The 22943-nt window shown below is 44.9% G+C and overlaps 2 protein-coding genes across 4 annotated transcripts in view; both read right to left on the bottom strand.

Moving 5' to 3' along the window:
• The window catches only part of INTS11 (integrator complex subunit 11), a 527013-nt gene that overhangs the window by 337568 nt on the left and 166502 nt on the right, over nt 1-22943 (bottom strand). The window lies entirely within an intron of this gene.
• ACAP3 (ArfGAP with coiled-coil, ankyrin repeat and PH domains 3) overlaps nt 1-22943 on the bottom strand; it is a 118511-nt gene that overhangs the window by 11163 nt on the left and 84405 nt on the right. For all 3 annotated transcript variants that reach the window (XM_075279594.1, XM_075279596.1, XM_075279597.1), the window contains exons 8-13: nt 17624-17719; nt 17040-17114; nt 15889-15900; nt 4700-4812; nt 4314-4365; nt 2231-2331 (exon numbers count right to left, since the gene is read on the bottom strand). In XM_075279594.1, coding sequence (XP_075135695.1) covers nt 2231-2331; nt 4314-4365; nt 4700-4812; nt 15889-15900; nt 17040-17114; nt 17624-17719 — 449 coding nt within the window. The remainder of the gene's footprint in view (nt 1-2230; nt 2332-4313; nt 4366-4699; nt 4813-15888; nt 15901-17039; nt 17115-17623; nt 17720-22943) is intronic.

Genomic DNA, 22943 nt, shown 5'->3' with positions numbered 1-22943 from the left:
GAAACTGTAGAAATTGGGAGTTAATCTTATTGTCCGGGGTAGAGCATTCCAGAGAAGTGGTGCAGCTCGGGAGAAGTCTTGTATACGAGCGTGGGAGGTTCTGATAATAGAGGATGTAAGTGTTAGGTCATTGAGTGAACGGAGAGTACAGATTGGGTGGTAGACAGAGATGAGGGAAGAAATGTAGGGAGGTGCGGCATTATGGAGAGCCTTGTGGATGAGAGTAATAACTTTATATTTTATTCTATAATGAATAGGCAGCCAATGTAGTGACTGGCACAGACCGGAGGCATCGCTGTAGTGTCTAGCCTGATAGGTGAGCCTGGCTGCTGCATTCAGAATAGATTGTAGAGGAGAGAGTTTAGTGAGGGGAAGACCAATTAGTAAGGAGTTACAGTAGTCAAGGCGAGAATGAATCAGAGAGACAATAAGTGTCTTTAGTGTATCTCTGGTAAGGAAAGGGCGTATTCTGGAGATGTTTTTGAGGTGGAGGTGACATGAACGTGCGAGTGATTCAATATGAAGGGTGAAGGAAAGGTCTGCGTCAAATATGACCCCAAGGCAGCGGGCCTGCTGCCTAGGAGTTATAGTAAGGCCTGAGACTGCAATGGATATATCAGGGACAGATCTGTTAGATGGTGGAAACAGTAGTAGTTCAGTCTTAGAGAGATTTAGTTTCAGATAGAGCGAGGACATGATATTAGAGACAGCAGAGAGACAGTCACTGGTGTTCTGTATGAGTGCAGGGGTGATGTCACGGGAAGATGTGTATAATTGGGTGTCATCAGCATAAAGATGGTACCTGAAGCCAAATCTGGCGATGGTTTGTCCAATGGGGGCTGTGTAGAGAGAAAAGAGCAGGGGGCCGAGGACCGAGCCCTGAGGAACCCCAACAGCAAGGGAAAGAGGGGAAGAAACAGAGCCCGCAAATGATACACTGAAAGTGCGGTCTGAGAGATAAGAGGAGAACCAGGAGAGTGCAGTGTCATTGAGGCCGACTGAGCGGAGCATAGAGAGGAGGAGTTGATGGTCAACAGTGTCAAAAGCTGCAGAGAGGTCCAGAAGAATAAGAAGAGAGAAGTCACCATTGGATTTAGCCTTTAGTAGATCATTAGAGACTTTTGTGAGAGCTGTTTCAGTAGAGTGCAGAGCGCGGAAACCAGATTGTAAGGGGTCAAGCAGAGAGTTAGCAGAGAGATAACGGATTAACCGAGAATAAACCAGGCGTTCCAAAAGTTTAGAGATGAAGGGGAGGTTAGAGACGGGTCGATAGTTAGCAGCACAGGATGGGTCCAGGGAGGGTTTTTTCAGTAGCGGGATTATAACAGCATGCTTGAAGGAGGATGGGAAGATTCCAGAAGAGAGAGAGAGGTTAAATATTTTAGTAAGGTAAGTAGTGACAGCAGGGGACAGAGATTGGAGAAGGTGTGAGGGGAAGGGGTCACTACTGCAGGTTGTGGGGCGAGATGAAGAAAGTAGCTGGGAAACTTCCTCTTCTGTGACAGGTTCAAAAGATGAGAATGGACAGTCTAAAGTGCGGCTGGTGAGGGGATCAGTACTATCGTAGGTGTGGGAGTCAATGCCACCTGGGGCTTGGGCAGTAATTTCCTGACGGATCTTATCAATTTTATCATGGAAATACATGGCCAGGTCATCAGCACTAAGGTCTGTGAATGGCGTCTGCACCTTGGGTGTGAGTAAGGAGTGAAAGGTTTCAAAAAGCCTTTTAGGGTTGCTGGAGAGAGAAGAGATGAGGGCGGTGAAATAGTCTTGTTTGGCGAGGTAAAGGGCAGAGCTATATGTTTTAAGCATAAACTTGAAGTGGAGGAAATCTGCAGGTGAGCGTGATTTTCTCCAGAGACGTTCGGCACATCCATAAAAGTTTATGGGAGTAATCTATTTGTTTATTTATTTTTTTTCAAAATTGCTCAGAATAGAGTTAATATTTTTTTAAAGTTAGATGTGTTTTAATAATATCACATTGCTCCCCCCTTCTGGTGGTCCCCGTCTTCCACCAGCAGTGATGACATGTTGGCCCAGACATGCGGCACTGGTTATACAGGTAGCTGCAGCATGAAGTACAGAGACCAGCAGGGACACTGGAAGCAAAGTTGAGGGAGCTGCAGGGGATCAGTGAGGGATGACTTTATTTTTACACCATTTTGAAAAGTTTTATTTTGGTTGATTGTTCCCTTAAGTCTTAGTTTTATAGGCGTAATGTTCAACTTACTTGGAGGGTGAAACAACTTCAAAACAAAACCTTCTTTCAATATCTTCGCAGGGCTTCACCGTACACAATCTGAGATCCTCCACCACCACAGTCAGACCATCCTGACAAAACACATGTAATACAGCAGTTATTAACTACAGTATAGATCAAGGAGTCAGGTCAGGTATAAGGTACCAACAGGAAAGGATCTTCTGTTCAGGAGCGACTAAAAAGAGCCATTGATCTACATTGTCCTGTGTAATGCTTCATTTGCCCATGATGAAACTGAGAACCAGCTATGTGATGTCTGAGCAGATTACACAGATCACTAATGGTGTCGGCATAGGCTCACCTTGTGATCAGCTTAGTTAAGGAAAAGCTTTTAACAAAAAGGGATTGCACATAGTCAACAATTCCTTTAAGACATGAGGATGTAGTGACAACTGCAGAAGTCTCTCCACTGACAGGCTCTAGGCACCATTTACTGCTGACAGGGTTGGCGGAGCAGATGTGGGTAATTTGATTTCCTCTCGCCCATTATCTTGGTTGCTGTCACTCATGGAGATGATCCCTTGAATAGTAGTCATGTAATAGGAATCACTGCAGATCAAGCCGATAACTAATCTCAATGACTCATATTACCAATGACTCCTCTTCAGTTTGTTAACTAGAGTTGGCAGGATGAGCGATTATTGAGTAATAGGTGCAACGTTGATTCTATTTTAAGAAAATATCCCATGTGCTGGCCCTCTTGGACTGACCCCACATGCGCGAGATCCTGAGCATTGTATAAAATCACAAAGAGACGAAAATCTATATAATACAATGTCAGGTGTCTTCGCTTGTATTTGCAAAACCTTAATGCTAATTTTTTGAATTGTCCTCCATCCAGAACACCAGTTACGGGACAGGGGGTGCACCATGTATGTATTGAGATGAAAATGTACAAGATTTCTACAAGAATGCCATGACACCAAAAAGATTAGCGCTGTCAATCAAGGCTTAGAGGGAAGTGTTAAGTAAGGCGGTAATGGGAGACTTGTTGGTAATGGGACAAACCTCATGGCAATTGTCATTAAATTAGAATAACAGATTAAAGATGATTTTATCAGCAAGGACAATGTGTGAATAGTGATAATACTGCTGCTAATATTAAGGAGAGGTTCACAAATTGGCAAAGAGAAAGTCCCGCACTCTCCGCTAGACAGTATAAGGCTAGGTTGGCACTAGCGCTTACGGAGTTTCCGTCCCTGAACGCTCTTAAAAAATGCAAAGACTTTCTCTCTATATATTTCTGCCTTTTTGGAGCTGAAACTGAGCAGATTCCATTATAACCTATGGGGTCTATGGGTAACTGCTTCCTTAAGCGGATTAGACTTCCATTCGTGGGGCTCCCAAGCAGACCCCACGAACAGAGTCCTTAACGCAAGTGTGAACCTAGTGTAAAAATAGCAGATGCCATTATAATCTATAGGTGCACAGGTAACTGCTGTTTTAGCAGTCTGGCTCTGCGTCGTTCAGGTTCCCTGCTGTATCTGGAAGACGGAGCCCTGTTCGCAGATGTGAACTTAGCATAAGTGTCTTGCCAGGTTCTGAGACATGCAGAGATAAAGTTAATGACCAAAATGTAAAAAACATGAATCTGTTTTATCCTGCAAAGTAGTGCTTTTTATCCATCTTGTATTGCCGCTTAATACTGGTAGAGTTAAAACAGTTTTCCAGCCTTATCAATTGATAACCGATCTGATCAGCTGTCTGAAGAGACTGCAGGGTTCAAGTGAGTGAAGCGGCCTCTTCCACTAAACCAATCATAAAATGGCTTTGCTTGATTTTATAGCTCAGCCCCATTCACTTGAATTGGAATGAGCTGTGAACACACCATGTGACCAATTATATTGTATGTACTGTGAAGTGAAAATGGCACTCCGGGAATGGCATTACCACATCAAGCAGCTGATCTGTGTGGGTCCCAGGTGTTGGACTGTCACTGATCTTCAATGAGAACAGGTTTTCAAATGATAAAGCTTGGAAAACCCATTAACGGAGCAGAGTCCATGGTCGGGGTGGCACAGCAAGTAATCTGAATGAACATTTATTCGCTTACCTTCAGCTTCTTTTGGTAAACAAGTTGACTATTTTGTATGGAAAACCACCGCCTATGAATGAAATATGAAATGGTTAATATTGCAGGTAGAGGCCTCACACAATAGGCAGCCAATGAAAAGTAGTCATCAGCTTGTTACTAAAGGAAAGAACCATATTGGGTTTAATGTTAATGATTTTGTATGGCACATACGTTCCAGACACAGGCCAATGTGGTAAACATATATGTAACATAGACCTGTCACAACAATCTGTTCAACATATGGGTCATGAGCTTTCCTGGCGCATATGGTAAATGGATGCTCCAGAGGAAAGGTCTCAAAGTGATAAGAGCCTTAGACATAGTAATGACAGTCAGTATTCGTTCATGCTCTATCTTGCACTCACCGATTCCACGTCTTGAATGCATTGCTCGCCCTCTTGAAGAGGTAACCCTCCATTACTACCCCATTGGGGGCATCCACATTGAACTCTGCTTTGGAGTCATCATAGGAGAAATCCTGCCAAACAAACACACTTCCATTACTTAAAAGGATTCTCTACCCAAATTGGAAATCACAATCATTGAGTAGATTTAGAAACAATTGCCAAAGGATCCGGATCTAGTATAAGTTCTCATTTCGGATGGGTCAGTCTCTGATGGAGAGGAAGGCGTCAATGAAACTTTACTCATGAAATTATTATTATATTTCGGTTGGTTCCCCAGTGAATCTGTCTGAGCCAAAATTGAGCCATAAAATTATAGAGGATGATTCCCTTATGGGTGCCCCAGTCACCATGTGTGAATACACCATAAACAATCACTTTTGGAGCCAATTCCTGAGTGTTAGTGGTCGTGGTTAACACTTACAATTTACTGTACAACCTCTGGGCTTGCAACGGGAAATGATGCCACGTCCAGGTGCAGTGTGACAATTGGTGATAACTCTGTTTCACACGGCACCTAACACACATGTAATAGCATACAATCTGCTATTTACAGCCATCTTTGTACATACTGTATAGCGTTTGTACAATGTAGAGGAGTAGCATTCAACTTTCCAAGAAAACTGAAATTAAGACAAGACAATAAAACATACCTAAAATGGCTACTGCAAAGGAGAGGTGGAGTCTGTATAGTTGCTTTGATAAACTTCCCTTGGTATTTAGCACATGGGGGGTTTATGTTCAGCTACTTTTGTATATACCAACATGGCCGCACAATCCAGGTGCCCTTGTTACATATATTTAATAGTAAAACTTCCACCAGAATTGAGCCCCACAGATAGATAGGTCATGGCCACCTGAATCAAACTGGGTTTGTCCCCTCGTGAATCTCGACCTCCATTGCCGAGATATGGTCAGTTTTGTCTTTGGAGCAACGATGGGGTTACCACTTACCTGTATGAAGCGAAGGCAACGCCCTCATTGCTCCAAAGAGCTCATCCGATTATTAAGAACATAAAAATGAATCTATCTATTGATCTATCTGTGGGGCTTGGTTGATATGGTGAGTATCGGTGACAACTCCCTTTAAGGTTGGTATTGGTAGTCAGTGGCACCAGCCTCCATTACACGAACCTCTTAGTATTCACCTCAGGCCTCTCCGTCTTTCACTCAGTGACCTTTCTATCAGATCTAAGGGGATGACATCGAGGGAACCAAATGTCAAAACATAAAAGGCCTTCCTATGAGTGACAGACTGTGATAGCACTGACATATCGCGATCTCCTTCAATTTCTATACATGGTAGTTCTACATTTCCTGACACTCCGGATTCTGTGCTGACAAAATGGCTGCCTCCGTAGGATGAAGACGACAACCTGTGACTAATGGTGCTGGTGTCAGTTTTTTCAACATCTGGGAGTTTTCCCAATGGCACGTAAAGCCAGTTGACTGGCTAGGAGACACCATGTCCAATACTGCCGAGATATCAGCAACCATGTCTGTCATTGACTCCCATTACAAAAATATACGGTGTGGTAGACATATTTATATACATTTGAGTGAAAAGACGTCCGTCAGAGGCTCCTGTATGTGACGCAGGGTGTAAGGTAAGCGATGGCCACACAAACACACCTAACAACTATACAAGAGATGAGAATGAGCCTTTTATCCGTATAGATAGAACAATTCATTCTACACAGATGTCTTTATGGCCAGATCAATGTTGTCCTTGGCAGATGCAGATGTTGTCCTTGGCAGGATTCGAACCCAGGACTCCAGCACTGCAAGGCTGCAGTGCTAAGCACTGAGCCACCATGCTGTCCCAATGATCTGGCGTCCAAGGCCGTTGTGCGGTCCAGCGGCTTCCCGATGCTTGTTCTGGCAGAGGTCCTCACCGCATATGATCGCTGAAGCCAGTCAACAACCTAAGCAGTCCAAGAAATCGAACCAGGATGTCCCGGGTTCTTCCTTAAGGTCAATGATTGACCTCAGTTGTCACATGTGGCAAGGACTTCTCCCAAAACAAGCCCACAGCACTGCATGATTGGCCTGGGACACCGAAGTACCAGGATAGGTGGTTTTTTTTTAATGTAGATTGTGAACCCCATATAGGGCTCACTCATAATCTACATTTTTCCCTATCAGTATGTCTTTGGAGTATAGGAGGAAATCCATGCAAACACAGGGAGAACATACAAACTCTTTGCTTGTCCTTAGTAGGACTCGAGTGCTGAGCCACGGTGTTGCCCTTGGGTTTTGGTTTGTTTTTTTTCCTTCCCCAGCCTCCAATAACAAAAACTATTCCCTGGACAACCCCTTTAAAGGTCAACAATATCAGATCACATCCACTGTTTTCATTAGTTCATATACAGAGGATGTAGCAGGAAACAAACAGTGCTGTTCTCTATGTAGTGGCCAGACTAGGTACTGCAGGTCAGCTTTCTTTCATTTGAATGAGAGTTAATCTGCAGTGACTCAGTTCTGCCTCTACTCAGAGAACAGCGCTGTTTACTTCCTGCTTCATTTTCTGTGTATGAGCTAATGAGAACAGCTAAAATATGAGAATGGAGGGAGTCAAACCCTCATCAAGGAGGCAGATCATCAATATTTTAGGCCAGTTTAAGGACCTGATATTCAAGAATATTATTGCCAAAAGGAGTTCCTAGGATGGCAGTGAAAGTCACCAAGTGTATAATATAAGGCTCCATTTGCTTTGGATCAGCCTGTGAAATTAGGCTGATGCCACTGAGTGCCAACTTGACTCATTTCTCGCCAATTGGCGCTCATTGCCATTGTAATATAGCCTTTGGTGCAGGTTTCGAAGCTCCACACAGATTTTATTGTAAAAAGAGTTAAATTCATTGCTACAGAATTAAACTTTTTTTTCAGATTTTTCGACATTTTGTAAAACCGGTTTACTTGAACAATGGTGGAGCTTGTTGTGGTGAGCAGACGCTCACGAAATTTGTACACCAGTCCCTACTAAAGGGTTAAACTAAATCTCCTGAGCTATTGCACTCCTATACCATCAGGCTTAGCAATACTGAAGTGCAAAGACAACAACAATGTAATGAGACACGCCAAATGGCCGCAACTCATTAAAGGAAAGTCAATGGAGGTCAGGAAATAAGGAGATCGAGAGTGTCAATGACTGTTCAGGAGAAATGCAAAGAAATAAGTATTTCACGCAATCTGGCTGTTAGATAGTAGGAAAGCCTCTGCCTATACACCGGGGATATGAATATGGTCGTATACGGATTTTATTTATATCGCACTGGACTAGAAAGAGTTAAATGTGTAGGTCACTGCGCGTTCCCTACAGGGTTAACCACTCATGCCTTCACTTTCTGTAATGCGCCGTCTTCCATCTGTGACATCACAATGGTTTCTTTGGCAACATGTTCAATGCCGGAGAGGCCACACAATACGGCAACAGTTTCCTTCCGAGTGCCCTCATGGGAAACGTGCTAATTTATGCGATCAGACAGGGCATAGGGGAAAAAAATAAAAAAAATCTCTATATAAGAAAAAAAAAGTTTCCAAATATTGATAATGAATGAATTATTCTAATTCAGCCAAAGTCGTCAGCCATATACGTGCAAGGTTACACATATCACAGTGACCTGCAACTCGCTGCTCTACAGATACGGGGATACTACAACTCCCAGCAAGCCCCGACTTCACTGTATAGAGATAACATTGGAAGAAATGTGCTATCTATTTAGAAGTAGTGAGGATGATGATGATGATGATGTATCTAAGAATCAACAGGTGACATAAAATAATATAAAATACAGTTATAAGGAATATAGGAAGGAAAAACACCCGTAATACACTTTACTACCCATCTATATAAAACTACAGCTATGACACAAAAGGGTCGGCTACAAGATACAACTGGGAACAGCTATAGAGTAGTACTAATAATACATATATATATATATATATATATACATAGTGCCAACATAATCCGCAGCACTTTACAAATACTACTACCATAGTTCCCATATAAAACTACCACACCCCGTACTGAGGTTTTAGTTCTAGTCACTAACTCTAAGTCAAATCCATATTCCCATATACAAGAGATCACAAAGCACTGTAAAGTAATTCCAGTTCCCACACAGAATCCTAATTTGTATATAGTAGTGTCAGTTCTATAAGAAAAAAAAAATCCCTAATTTTGATACAGCAGTGCCAGATCCCATACAAAATCCCCAATTCTAATGTATAGAAGTACCAGTTCTCACATAGAATCCTATATTCCATATAGTAGTGTCAGTTCCTATAACAAAAATCCCATATAAAATCCCCAATTCTGATGTATAGAAGTATGAGTTCCCCACACAGAATAATGAGTTTCTATACATTAGGATCAGTTCCCATAAAAAAATCCCCCGATTTGCTATAGTAGTACCAGTTCCTATATAAAATCACCAATTCCAATCACATGTTCCCGTACAGATTCGTCCATTTCTATACAGTACTACCAGTTCCCATAAAAGAATTCCCAATTCCTATGACTAGAAGTAGCAGCTCTTATATAGAATGTCCCATTCCTATACAGTAATAGCGCTTCCCATATAGAACAATCTACAGTATATAGTAACGGCACTAACCATACATAATCAATTCCTATACAGCAATACCAGTCCCATATAGAATAAGCTATTTCTGCAGTATATAGTAACGGCACTTCCCATACATAATTCCTATACAGTATATAAGATCCCCAGTCCCCATACTGGACCGATGATGTATACAAGCTCCCATCCTATAGGTAGTGCCAGTACGGTATGATCTATATACCATTGATTTCCTATTACAAATACCCATATCCCATTACTTACCAGCAAATACTCCAGCCGGCCGAATATCTTCATCTTCTCGATGGAGGTGGATGTATCAGGCGCTCAGACTAGGACCCATGTATCAACAGCGGTCATCCCATACGTGTGCTGAATACTAATCTTCCGCCTTCCAGTCTTGAGGTTATTTCTGTAAGGCAGCTAGGGAGCAGACGGGGCTGACATGGTGCCAGGCCAGGTACTTGTGACCACAGATGATGGAGTGGCGGAGGCCACATTAGCATACAGCTGTCACTTGTTGGGGACAATACATGTTTATTGACTTACTCCCCGGGCCATAGAGGTAATGCTGCTAATGTTTTCACATCCTTAGACCCAATTTAAAGACACCACTCCCCCTTTACACCCCTGTTCAAATCACAAAGGAGCTCCATCCATTCTCATCTGAAAGGGGCGAAGCTGATAGGCTCAAGACGCACACGCCAAGGGTGTTAATAAGAGAGGCCCATCTGTCTTCCCTCCTCTCTGACACCGGCCATGCTTTAACCTCTTCATCACTGCTAGTATTTCATCAAGTGGGAATAGCTATAGTACGGGATTGCGGACACATGTACGGTATATACCTTCTATTCCGTCCTCTGTATCCTCGGTGACCTATAACAATGGACGCTGCTGCTGGGATTATTTTAGGGCTATGGGATGACTGCTGCGTTTCTGTGCAGCTGCAGCGACACTGCGGTCGTCCACGTGGGGAATGCTGCAGAAGTCTGTGACAATGTGTGCAAAAACGGACATGAATATTTATTACATTTAGGGCACTTTGTCTTAGTCACTGAAGAGTTAAAATAAAGAGGCTAGAAACGTGGGCACGGACTATTAGGAGTCACTCGGGACGCAGCGGGAGAAACGCAGCAAAAACTCATTTTTCGTCGCGTTTTTCATTTCCTTCCCATTGGAAAGAACACAGCGTTTCTGAAAGTAAAAAAATATAGTGGGGAAAACTTATCAAGACCGGCATATCGTACGCCAGGCTTCATAATTGGCGCAGGGAACTGGAGATTTATGAAGAGGATGGAAGAATGAAAATCTACACCGGTTGGGAACCGAAGTGTCTTTCCCCCGCGGCCTACCTTGATCCCTGACCACTGTGCCCACATTCACACAATGTGGCGGGCGAATTTCGGATCGGGGCATGTGGTGGGCCTCTATATCATCTCTCTATGTTAGTTTCCTGGTGTAGAAGGAAACCCGGCATTCAGTTTTCAAACCCATTCACTTGAATGGGTTAGCAAAGTGTCCGCCCGTGAGCGTCTTCTTGTCTCCGCGGCGAAACCGTTTTCTTTTTACCGGACACAAAGTCCTGCATGTCCGACTTTGCGTCCGGTTAAAAAAACCGGTTTCGCCGTGGAGAGGCAGAAGACGCTCACGGGCAGACAATTTGCAAACCCATTCAAGTGAATGGGTTTGAAAACTGACCCCCGCCGGGTTTCCGTTTCCTGTCCAGTTTCGCGGGCAGGAAAAGGAAACCTGCAAACCTGCAAGACCGGGCGCTGGTGTGAACCCGCATTAAGGCAATAATGGAAGACACAGCAGAAAAGGCAAGCGTTTTTGCCGCTGCATTTTTTTATGATCACGCAGCGAGCCGAAGCCAAAAAGCGTTGCAGGAAAAGCCCCGCCGGAATGCATCAGTTTCTCCGAGAGCACTTTACTCTGCAGACTTTCTCTCCCTTATTATACCTGTACGGAAAACACCAATGTTTTTGTTATCGCAGCAGGTCCGCTGCGGATTTTTTTCTGCAATGTTTGGATGGGATTAGCCAGAAACTCATCCACTTTGCAGTTACTGTAAATCGCCATGTGTAAATCGCAACGTTTAGGCCTCCAGCCCAAGGCAAAGTTCTTCAGATTTAACCCTATGCATTACAGAGGGCAAAAACTTAGCAGCGCTATGTGGTGATGGGGTTATGAAAATCCCAATAACATGTCATGTGCCATAGAATGTGTGGGGAAAAATTCGGAAAACTTTGGACACAGCCTACGAGTTACGCTAAAATGTCAGATTCTCCAAGTGGATAATTAAGGGAGTCTAATAATCCTACACTTGTTTCCAGTATAGAATCAGAACATAGTATGGGATCCAAAAATGATTCAAAATCTAATTTTTAGGATTATTATTGAACACCATCCACATACACTTGTCTCTAGTGATCGTTCATCCTTCCAATGTGACGCCAGATAATAGAGAAGAATATGTATGACTTGCCTTGTGGCTCCCCTTCTGGTAAGGAGGTTTTCTTTTGGCTAATGACCGGTCTGGATTGACCTGTGACCTTTTATTGACTAATGTCTGCTGCGGGAACACTAGAACCACAGACAACAGAGACGCCAAATGTTACGTCTCATTCCCATGCTGCACCCCTAACAAACACTTGTGGGTGAGATCAGCTTATATTTTTAGAGGTGTTATCTTCTATTTTAATCCTGTCTGGAAAGAAATCCCCTACAGATTTGGCAACTATCAGTTTATTATTAGGCTTAGTGGCCGGAATGAATATTGATTTATAAAAATACAGATAGTGACATGGAAAATGTAAAATATATATATATATTAATTCCAAAATGTGTACAAAATTTGTTTAACATAAAAACTCAATTTAAAAAGTAGGCCATGTTTTTGATGACACATTCCCTTTAAGAACAGGGATATTTCAAGGGATAATGTATTTCCATGTTCAAAATGCTAAATGTGAAGACTATAGGGACAAAGAACAAGAAACAAGGCCAAGCATGATGTTATGGCTGGCCGTGCTCCAGATAGAGTCCAGTATAGACAGCGGCTTTGTGACCACATCACTGCACCAACACTGCAGCTGTACACACTTCTCACTCTATATCCATCTATATACATTAGATTCTTTTGGATGCTCTCACTGTTTTAGTGATTATATATTGAACGTACACTTACAAGAGCCATTCTGGCCTAGCAGCCCCCACCATGAATGGTACACCTTCTTACCAGTAGATAATCTGAAGGAAGCCCCAGTTCTGTGCTATTACCAGTGAGGGAAGGGTCCTATATGGTATACAGGGTACATGAAGCATTACAAGGCAGACATTACGTATCCATTATCTTCACTACATTAACAGATAGAGATCCAGCACACGCACGCGCCAAAATTTGCCTTGACATTGTATAGAGCCACCAAGAATGGATTATCCAAGAGAAGATATTTTTCAATAAACAGCGCCACCACTAGCCATCAGCTGTGCCTGGTATTGCAGTTCTACCGCCCAACCAGACACGGTCTATGTTGTAGAGTGGTGTTGTATCCTGAAAAATGAATTTTGAATTTCATCCATCCCCTTCAGGACTGATTTTATTAGTAACTCGTAAAGGTAAATCTTGATACTTTTAGGGTAGGTTTCTTCCAGGGTGCCCCACTACCATGAGCTGGTCATTGGGTGGGAGTTGTGATGGTTTCACAGATAAGAGCACCCCAGGCTTCCCCCAATCAGTGTTGGAACACTCCCTACATAGTCTAATTCTTACGTAGTCTATGGAGTGACATGGTAATAGACAATGGTATGTCCATGCTGCTATATACATCAAGCGTATGACAAATATCTGTAACTATATGTAATAAATTATATATAATCAACATGTCTGTCCCCATAAGATTACCACCAGGTCGTGGTAAGTAGTCACTGACTGAGAGGTTGGCAGGCGTCCATTGTATTTGCCGTTCACACCGGACACACAGCAGGATAACTTCGTCACAATTAGTTGTGTTTATGGTAATAATGATGAGGTTACACAACGCCGCCGCTAACTGGATCGGTCTCCGAGGTCTCTATATTTTCCATTCAATCAGCCAGAATGTCATTATGGTCGGTGAGAGTGAGACTGTCTGCAGATTCACAGCCAGAATTTTATTAATATTCGATGTTTTTTCCAAGACCCGTCTACACAAATAGTGAACGCATGACCTTACACGGACTCCAAGACAGACAGCGATTTGTCAGGTTTCACGTGTGACCTTCTGCCCCAGTCTGAACATTGGGGGAAGTCTCACTATAAATTTATAGCGGTTTGTGGTGTATTGTGCAAGGTCTGTATTACAGCCAGATGGCGGCCCCTCACGTGCTGAACACGTTGGTCGGCACTTGTATGTATTGGCCATATTACACAAGTTGATGAATATCAGCCCGTCTAATAGGGCCTTAACATTTAGGAGAATGTCCCCCTATGATACGGCAGCTTTCCTCTTGCCCAGTTCTTTCAAAATGTGACCAATGAGCCCCTGCTGTGTTTGCTAAATTTGAGGACACTAACAAAGGCCCGGGCCCCACGTGGTGTACAGGCCACAGTTTGGCGGTGGCAGGAACACTGCGGAACAAATTGCTGAGTTTTACAGTCTCTGCTATCCACACAGAAAGATACGCATTGCAACTTCCAAAACTATTGCGGTTTTGGAAATCGCTAAATGTTAATTATACCTACGGAAATAGATATCATGGAAGCAGAAAGTCCACAAAGGAAACCTCTGCAGACCTTCTGTGAAACGCGCTGTGGGAAAAACTGCAATGTGTTGCTGCTGCGGTTTTTCCTGCATCACTTTTTAGCTGTGCCCCGCTATATGGAGCCTTAGCCAAAATGTGAGGCTGTATTCACACCTCCGTATTTTGCGGACATCTGATGTCTATGATCAGCAAAGGCAACACTCCACCCAGCCATTTTTGGGAGGCCACTCTTGCTCTTGTAGTTCAATAGAGGAGCGGCCTCCCAAAAATGGCCGCCGGCCGGCATGTGCACTCGCCTCTGCTGGTGTCTCAGTGGCAGAGCCAACTGCGCAGGCGTTGCAGTTTGACCCAGACGGAAGACAGAAGAGGCAGTTGCAGCTGAAGATGGAGGCATCGCTGGACACAGTTCTCTGCCAGCAATGGGGACGCCCCCATTGCTGCAAAAGAAGTCATTTGCATACTGGTAAAAAACGGTATTTCTATGGAACGGCAGGCCAGAGGCGACTGAGCAAGGTAGGAGACAAATAGCCTTTCTTAAGGCTATTCCGACGTGGTAAATAAAAAAAATGTTGGTTTAGTGGTAGAATCCCTTTAATTCTTACATCGTACACCAAGTGCCAGGAGTATATGGGGTACGAGTAGCAATGACTATTGGGCCCTGGAGCCTCTGGGAGCCCAAAAGCCTCTCTACAACACAAGAGGACACGAGTATTATTGATAGCACATGATAAATGGGGTCTCCATTACATATTTTGCATTGGGACCAAGAAGCTTTAAGTTACCCCTGCTGAGTACCCCATCCCTGATTTTTATTATTTTTTTTTAATTTAAATCAGTACTCAGTACAAAAAAGGTCGCCTACCCCAGTTTAAAAAATGAAAGTGAAAGTCTAATTGGCTCTGGTGGACAACATGGCCATTTTCTACGACACAATTTTGGGAAACAAGTGTCTTATTTATGGTGTATTCACCCAGCATGAATGAGCATAGAAATAGGGCTCGGCGATTCAACAAAAAATACCCAAAACCGAACATCAACCAGGATAACCAACGTGATTTTGCTCATATCAGTTATTTCGGTTCGGTTATTACAATATTTGCAGTTTTGTTGTGACCAAACTGAAACTTCTATTATTATACTGTGGGGTGTCTACAGACCCCGGGAATGTAACAAGCAGAGGGCCAAAGGAGGTCAACAAACTTAAAAAAAAACGTGACTGAGCTCCTGACCTCAGTGAGAAGCACCAAACAAAACAGGGAATTGCGCCGGTGAGGTGAGTAAGGGTAAGTTCACACGGAGTAACGTGCCGCGTGATGTGGCACGTATACGCTGTGTAAGACTTTGCGGGCTGTATACGCTCCCATTGATTTCAAAGGGAGTCGGGATCGTATACTTGGCGCTATTTTGCGGCCGCAAAATATTGCAGCGTTTACAATCAATGGGAGCGCATATGGCCCGCAAAGTCTCACACGGCGTATACGTGCCACATCACGCGGCACGTTACTCCGTGTGAACTTAACCCAGGTTTTAGGTTTCCTTACATCCCCTGGCCCTCTGCTTTGCTATACTATGACGTCTTAGTTTTGGCTCGGCTGTCTTTGGGTCCGAATGAAACCGCTGGGTGAACCTCACGTGACAAATCCTGCGGTGTTCGCCCAACGTTTAGTCACACTGTAAAGAGGACTAACCTAAATAATCACCATTAATAGTAACGGAGGTAAAATGTCCGATTAATCGTGATTTTTATTTAGGTCGCCCAGCTTTACATACACAATGTACCGTATATATTTGTATATAAGAGGTTGGTGCCATATAACTCACCTGGAGGAGGGTCTGCACGTCACGTACCGCCAGCAACATTATAGGGAAAAAACAAGAGGGAAAAGAACAGTTCATGAGAATCGCTCAAACACATACACTCTCGCCAAGAGAAACGTACAATGAATCGCTATCTGATCTCATAGAAGATTTACAAAGCTGTGGGGATCCATTGTCCAAGCAGATGTCAATACACATCCACACAGTATAAAGGCATTAGATAAGCCATATTGTGTTATTAGAAGTACAAGAAAGGAGAAGAAGATGAGGAGATCTGAAACCAGACACAATGGACAGTCAGTAGTCACATGCATTGTCCTCACTGCCACACTACGATGACATTGAATAAAGTCACCTATAGATATTTAAGGGGGATTTTAGTCACAGCAAGCTACCCCATGTCCACAGGAAAGGGTTCAATTGTAATTGGTGGCAGTCTGACCTCTGGGACCCCCATTGATCTCAAGAATGGGGAGCAGTGGTTGGAAATGAGCGCCCTTGCTCTATTCATTGTAATGGGACCCCTGCAGAAAGCCAAGCACTATATTTCGGCTACCTCCAGTGGTCCCACTGAAATGTGTTTTGTACATATGCAGTTGTTATAAGGACACCCCCTTTAGAACAGAAGGGATGTATCGCCAATACTTTATTTAGTCATTAAAATCTGAAAAATATGTGACTTTTTTTAAAATCTGTATTGTATTTTTTTGCCTATTTTGTGGATAAGATTATGGGGTGTCCATCTTGCCTGAGCTTCTCCTCTATACTATTCACCATTGGCAGCAATAATATGGAGAGGAGTCACTGGGAGAGTTTCTGTGCAGGGAGAGGGAGCAGATAAACTGTGACATCATCTATGGTCAGTAGTGGATGCAATGATGTCATTTTATCATCTAGCAGGTGTTATCTTCTATTGTAATCCTGTTTGTGATGCGATTTTAAAAAATTAGATTTTGGAGATACATTGCCTTTAAACCAGACCTGATTGGTGACAGATAACTGTTCATTTCCTGGATCTATAATGACCTATAGAGTCCAATTGATCAGCTCCTTCCTAATGAATATTGGTTCACTCCGACCTCATCTGGTTCACCAGTAAATCAATGGTAGCAGGCCATGATATACGATGTGGCGTGGCGCTCGGAGCTACCTACCCTTTGCTGTATTGTGGCATGCTTGTGCTCCATCTCTCTCTTCTCTACAGCCGAGTCAATGACTAATTGGTCCAACTAAAGAGAAAGAAACGGAGTTAAGAAACAGATCGATTCTTCTTCAATACTGGAGGGCAGTATTCTCAAATATACTCTACAAGGAGGGGTAAAAGATCACGTATCTTAAGACACAGTATACTTTTTACTTTGCAGGACAGACCTGAGTGATTAAGGCAGACTGTTTGCTAAGGATTTTTCATTTGGAATGACTCCCTAGCAATCAGCTTTTCTTGTACACCTAGCCCATTGACTTCTACAAGTGCGGGACATCTCTCATTGCACCAAACCCCCAGAATACTATACATAGCTCAGTCACGTCGGGCCAGACTATCATTATACAGGACGTTTCTCAGAACACTATTCAGTCTTGCCATCCCAATATTATTATAGACACGAGTTGTCTGTTGTCACATTTGTCTCCTAAGCATCTTGGGCAGAAGACGTATTCCTACATGCTGGAGAATGTAAAAACCTAGAAGATGAAACAGAGATCTGATCCCATAGATTTCCCGGCAGAGTCCACGCACCTCTGAAGCCAGCTTCTTCATGTACGGATTCAGCTCATTTAGTAAACTATATCCTTGCTGGAAGAATGTGTATTGGGCATGCATGAATGACAACATCTGTGGAAACAGAAAAAATAGGAGTCACAACTCAGGCAAGGCTCAGCCTAGATAAAGACAGCTATCTCCTGAACACCTTCCATTACTAGCCAAGGTATCGTCATTATACATAAGAATTACTGAGACAAATACAAGACAGATAAGACGCAAAACCCATCTCTCCAGGAAGAGACATTAATGACCTGCCCTAAAGATACGGGTCCAACCTATCTACAGGATAAGTCATCTGTATGTGATATGTGGGGTCTGACACCCGGACCCCGCACAGATCAGCTGTTCTAACAGTCTCCTGATAGCGAACCAATGGCGTCTGCAGAGGAGCTCCTGTATAAGTAATAGGAGTGGGCAGCAGCCCCACCCACTGCAGAGTGGTGGATCTGGTGAACTGCAGCACCTCTCCTATTACGTGTATACTGTATACTCCATTGGTCCGCTATCAGCTTCTGGCACCCGTGGGCTGCTAGAAGAGATGATCCCAACAGATCAAATCTAACGTCCCCGCCTGGTCCACTATGATCCCCACTCAGAACACTTACATTCCCCCATAAAGCTCAGAATCCGCAGCTGCTCTTCATACAGTGATAGGGTTACATGACAAGAAACAAATCTAATTTATACAAGCAGGCCACCATGTTCTGTCCATGAAAAACAGGGTTAGGCGAGGATCACATCTGCGCGCCTCACTCCGTTGTTCGGGTCCCCTAACTGCTTACACACAGACTATAATGGGGTCTGTCAGGTGTCTGCTGTGTTTATACTGACACCAGCCTTGCAGGACTTCTCTCTGCCGATTTGTGACGTCCTCCGGCGCAGATGTGAACTTAGCCTTAGTGTGCTGGCTGCATTGCCTGGACTGGTGATAGCTGTGTGAATAGTGAGTTATAATGCAGCCAGAGCACTAATATACTGAACAGCCGGAGCACTACTATACTGAACGGCCGGAGCACTACTATACTGAACGGCCGGAGCACTACTATACTGAACGGCCGGAGCGCTACTATACTGAACGGCCGGAGCACTACTATACTGAACGGCCGGAGCGCTACTATACTGAACGGCCGGAGCACTACTATACTGAACGGCCGGAACACTACTATACTGAACGGCCGGAACACTACTATACTGAACAGCCGGAGCACTACTATACTGAACAGCCGGAGCACTACTATACTGAACGGCCGGAGCACTACTATACTGAACGGCCGGAACACTACTATACTGAACGGCCGGAGCACTACTATACTGAACGGCCAGAACACTACTATACTGAACGGCCCGAGCACTACTATACTGAATGGCCGGAGCGCTACTATACTGAACAGCCGGAGCACTACTATACTGAACGGCCGGAACACTACTATACTGAACGGCCGGAGCACTACTATACTGAACGGCCGGAGCGCTACTATACTGAACGGCCGGAGCACTACTATACTGAACGGCCGGAGCGCTACTATACTGAAAGGCCAGAGCACTACTATACTGAACGGCCAGAACACTACTATACTGAACGGCCCGAGCACTACTATACTGAACGGCCAGAACACTACTATACTGAACGGCCCGAGCACTACTATACTGAACGGCCCGAGCACTAATATACTGAACAGCCGGAGCACTACTATACTGAACGGCCGGAGCACTACTATACTGAACGGCCGGAACACTACTATACTGAAAGGCCAGAGCACTACTATACTGAACGGCCAGAACACTACTATACTGAACGGCCAGAACACTACTATACTGAACGGCCCGAGCGCTACTATACTGAACGGCCAGAACACTACTATACTGAACGACCCGAGCACTACTATACTGAACGGCCGGAGCGCTACTATACTGAACGGCCGGAGCGCTACTATACTGAACGGCCCGAGCACTACTATACTGAACGGCCGGAGCGCTACTATACTGAACGGCCGGAGCGCTACTATACTGAACGGCCAGAACACTACTATACTGAACGGCCGGAGCGCTACTATACTGAAAGGCCAGAGCACTACTATACTGAACGGCCAGAACACTACTATACTGAAAGGCCCGAGCACTACTATACTGAACGGCCGGAGCGCTACTATACTGAACGGCCGGAGCACTACTATACTGAACGGCCAGAACACTACTATACTGAAAGGCCCGAGCACTACTATACTGAACGGCCGGAGCGCTACTATACTGAACGGCCGGAGCACTACTATACTGAACGGCCGGAGCACTACTATACTGAACGGCCGGAGCACTACTATACTGAACGGCCAGAACACTATTATACCTAACGGCCGGAGCACTACTATATTGAACGGCCAGAGCACTACTATACTGAACGGCCAGAGCACTACTATACTGAACGGCCAGAGCACTACTATACTGAACGGCCAGAGCACTACTATACTGACCGGCCGGAGCACTACTATACTGAACGGCCGGAGCGCTACTATACTGAACGGCCGGAGCGCTACTATACTGAACGGCCGGAGCACTACTATACTGAACGGCCAGAACACTACTATACTGAACGGCCAGAACACTACTATACTGAAAGGCCAGAGCACTACTATACTGAACAGCCGGAGCACGACTATACTGAACAGCCGGAACACTACTATACTGAACGGCCGGAGCGCTACTATACTGAACGGCCAGAACACTACTATACTGAACGGCCGGAGCGCTACTATACTGAACGGCCGGAGCGCTACTATACTGAACGGCCAGAACACTACTATACTGAAAGACCAGAGCACTACTATACTGAACAGCCGGAGCACTACTATACTGAACGGCCGGAGCGCTACTATACTGAACGGCCGGAGCGCTACTATACTGAACGGCCGGAGCGCTACTATACTGAACGGCCAGAACGCTACTATACTGAACGGCCCGAGCGCTACTATACTGAACGGCCAGAACACTACTATACTGAACGGCCAGAACACTACTATACTGAACGGCCCGAGCACTACTATACTGAACGGCCAGAACACTATTATACCTAACGGCCGGAGCACTACTATACTGAACGGCCGGAGCACTACTATACTGACCGGCCGGAGCACTACTATACTGAACGGCCGGAGCGCTACTATACTGAACGGCCGGAGCGCTACTATACTGAACGGCCGCAGCGCTACTATACTGAACGGCCGGAGCGCTACTATACTGAACGGCCGCAGCACTACTATACTGAACAGCCAGAACACTACTATACTGAAAGGCCAGAGCACTACTATACTGAACAGCCGGAGCACGACTATACTGAACAGCCGGAACACTACTATACTGAACGGCCGGAGCGCTACTATACTGAACGGCCAGAACACTACTATACTGAACGGCCGGAGCGCTACTATACTGAACGGCCGGAGCGCTACTATACTGAACGGCCAGAACACTACTATACTGAAAGGCCAGAGCACTACTATACTGAACAGCCGGAGCACTACTATACTGAACGGCCGGAGCGCTACTATACTGAACGGCCGGAGCGCTACTATACTGAACGGCCGGAGCGCTACTATACTGAACGGCCAGAACACTACTATACTGAACGGCCGGAGCGCTACTATACTGAACAGCCGGAACACTACTATACTGAACGGCCGGAGCGCTACTATACTGAACAGCCGGAACACTACTATACTGAACGGCCGGAGCGCTACTATACTGAACGGCCAGAACACTACTATACTGAAAGGCCGGAGCGCTACTATACTGAACGGCCCGAGAACTACTATACTGAACGACCCGAGAGCTACTATACTGAAAGGCCGGAGCGCTACTATACTGAACGGCCCGAGCGCTACTATACTGAAAAGCCAAAGCGCTACTATAATGAACGGCCCGAGCGCTACTATACTGAACGGCCCGAGCGCTACTATACTGAAAGGCCGGAGCGCTACTATACTGAAAGGCCGGAGCGCTACTATACTGAAAGGCCGGAGCGCTACTATACTGGAAGGCCGGAGCGCTACTATACTGAATGGCCGGAGCGCTACTATACTGAAAGGCCGGAGCGCTACTATACTGAAAGGCCGGAGCGCTACTATACTGAACGGCCGGAGCGCTACTATACTGAACGGCCGGAGCGCTACTATACTGAACGGCCGGAGCGCTACTATACTGAACGGCCGGAGCGCTACTATACTGAACGGCCGGAGCGCTACTATACTGAACGGCCGGAGCGCTACTATACTGAATGGCCGGAGCACTACTATACTGAATGGCCGGAGTACTATTATACTGAACGGCCGGAGCACTACTATACTGAATGGCCGGAGTACTATTATACTGAATGGCCGGAGTACTATTATACTGAACGGCCGGAGCACTACTATACTGAACGGCCGGAGCACTACTATACTGAATGGCCGGAGCACTGAGGCAGGGCTGTAAAATCTGTGTGCAGTGAGGTCCCTCTAATGGAGGCTGCAGGCAAGTGCAAAGTCTATGGCCGGCCTTAAAGACATGAAGAATAATTCTGAGCCTTAAAGGGGAAAATTGAGCAATCCGAAAAAGAGTGCGACACTTATGAGGTGCCATCCATGCTTTAGTAAGCTGGAATAGGTCCCATGACATAGATCCCTGCAGCCAGGACTCTTCATCCCATGTCTACAGCAAGGCATACTTCTTCATGCCTAATTGGTACTTTGGGGGCCACTCCCTGGCATAGCCGTGCTGTAACTAGTTCAGCCTTACCAAGGCATTGTGCGCACACCCTAATCCGTCTTGGTGACAGGTTTCCTTTAACAAGTCCCAGTAAAGTGATTAAAAGGTCCATTTACACTGCCAATACACTGAATAGTCACATATGGTCCAATTACAGATGTATGGCCTAACTGGATATTGATCCTCGGCATTGTCCTGTCCAATGGTAACATGGTCTCGCCGTTCGCTCTTACACACTTCATTATTTCTCAGCTTTATGCATCATATTAATTGTTTTCCAGATCAATAGTAGATGAAGAAGTCAGGAGTTGTTTCCAATTACATCCAGCAGAGATGAAAAGTCTGAATTATAGATGGCATGGGAGGCCAAGGCTGACAAGCCCGCACTCGGAGGCGGTATACGGAGCTATAAATACACACAACAGGTATAAAAACAGAAACGGCCCCTGGGAATCAGAGAGCGTCTGCTGCAGGAAACCTGGAGGATACCGGGAAAGATCGCCCCATACAAAGACTAAATATAGAGGTGGAAATGAAAAGGCAATTTATATACGGA

This window comes from Leptodactylus fuscus, chromosome 6 (genome assembly GCF_031893055.1).
Source record: "Leptodactylus fuscus isolate aLepFus1 chromosome 6, aLepFus1.hap2, whole genome shotgun sequence".
NCBI lineage: Eukaryota > Metazoa > Chordata > Amphibia > Anura > Leptodactylidae > Leptodactylus > Leptodactylus fuscus.
Note: the sequence above shows the minus strand (reverse complement) of the source record. Positions and strands in the feature narration are given on the sequence as shown.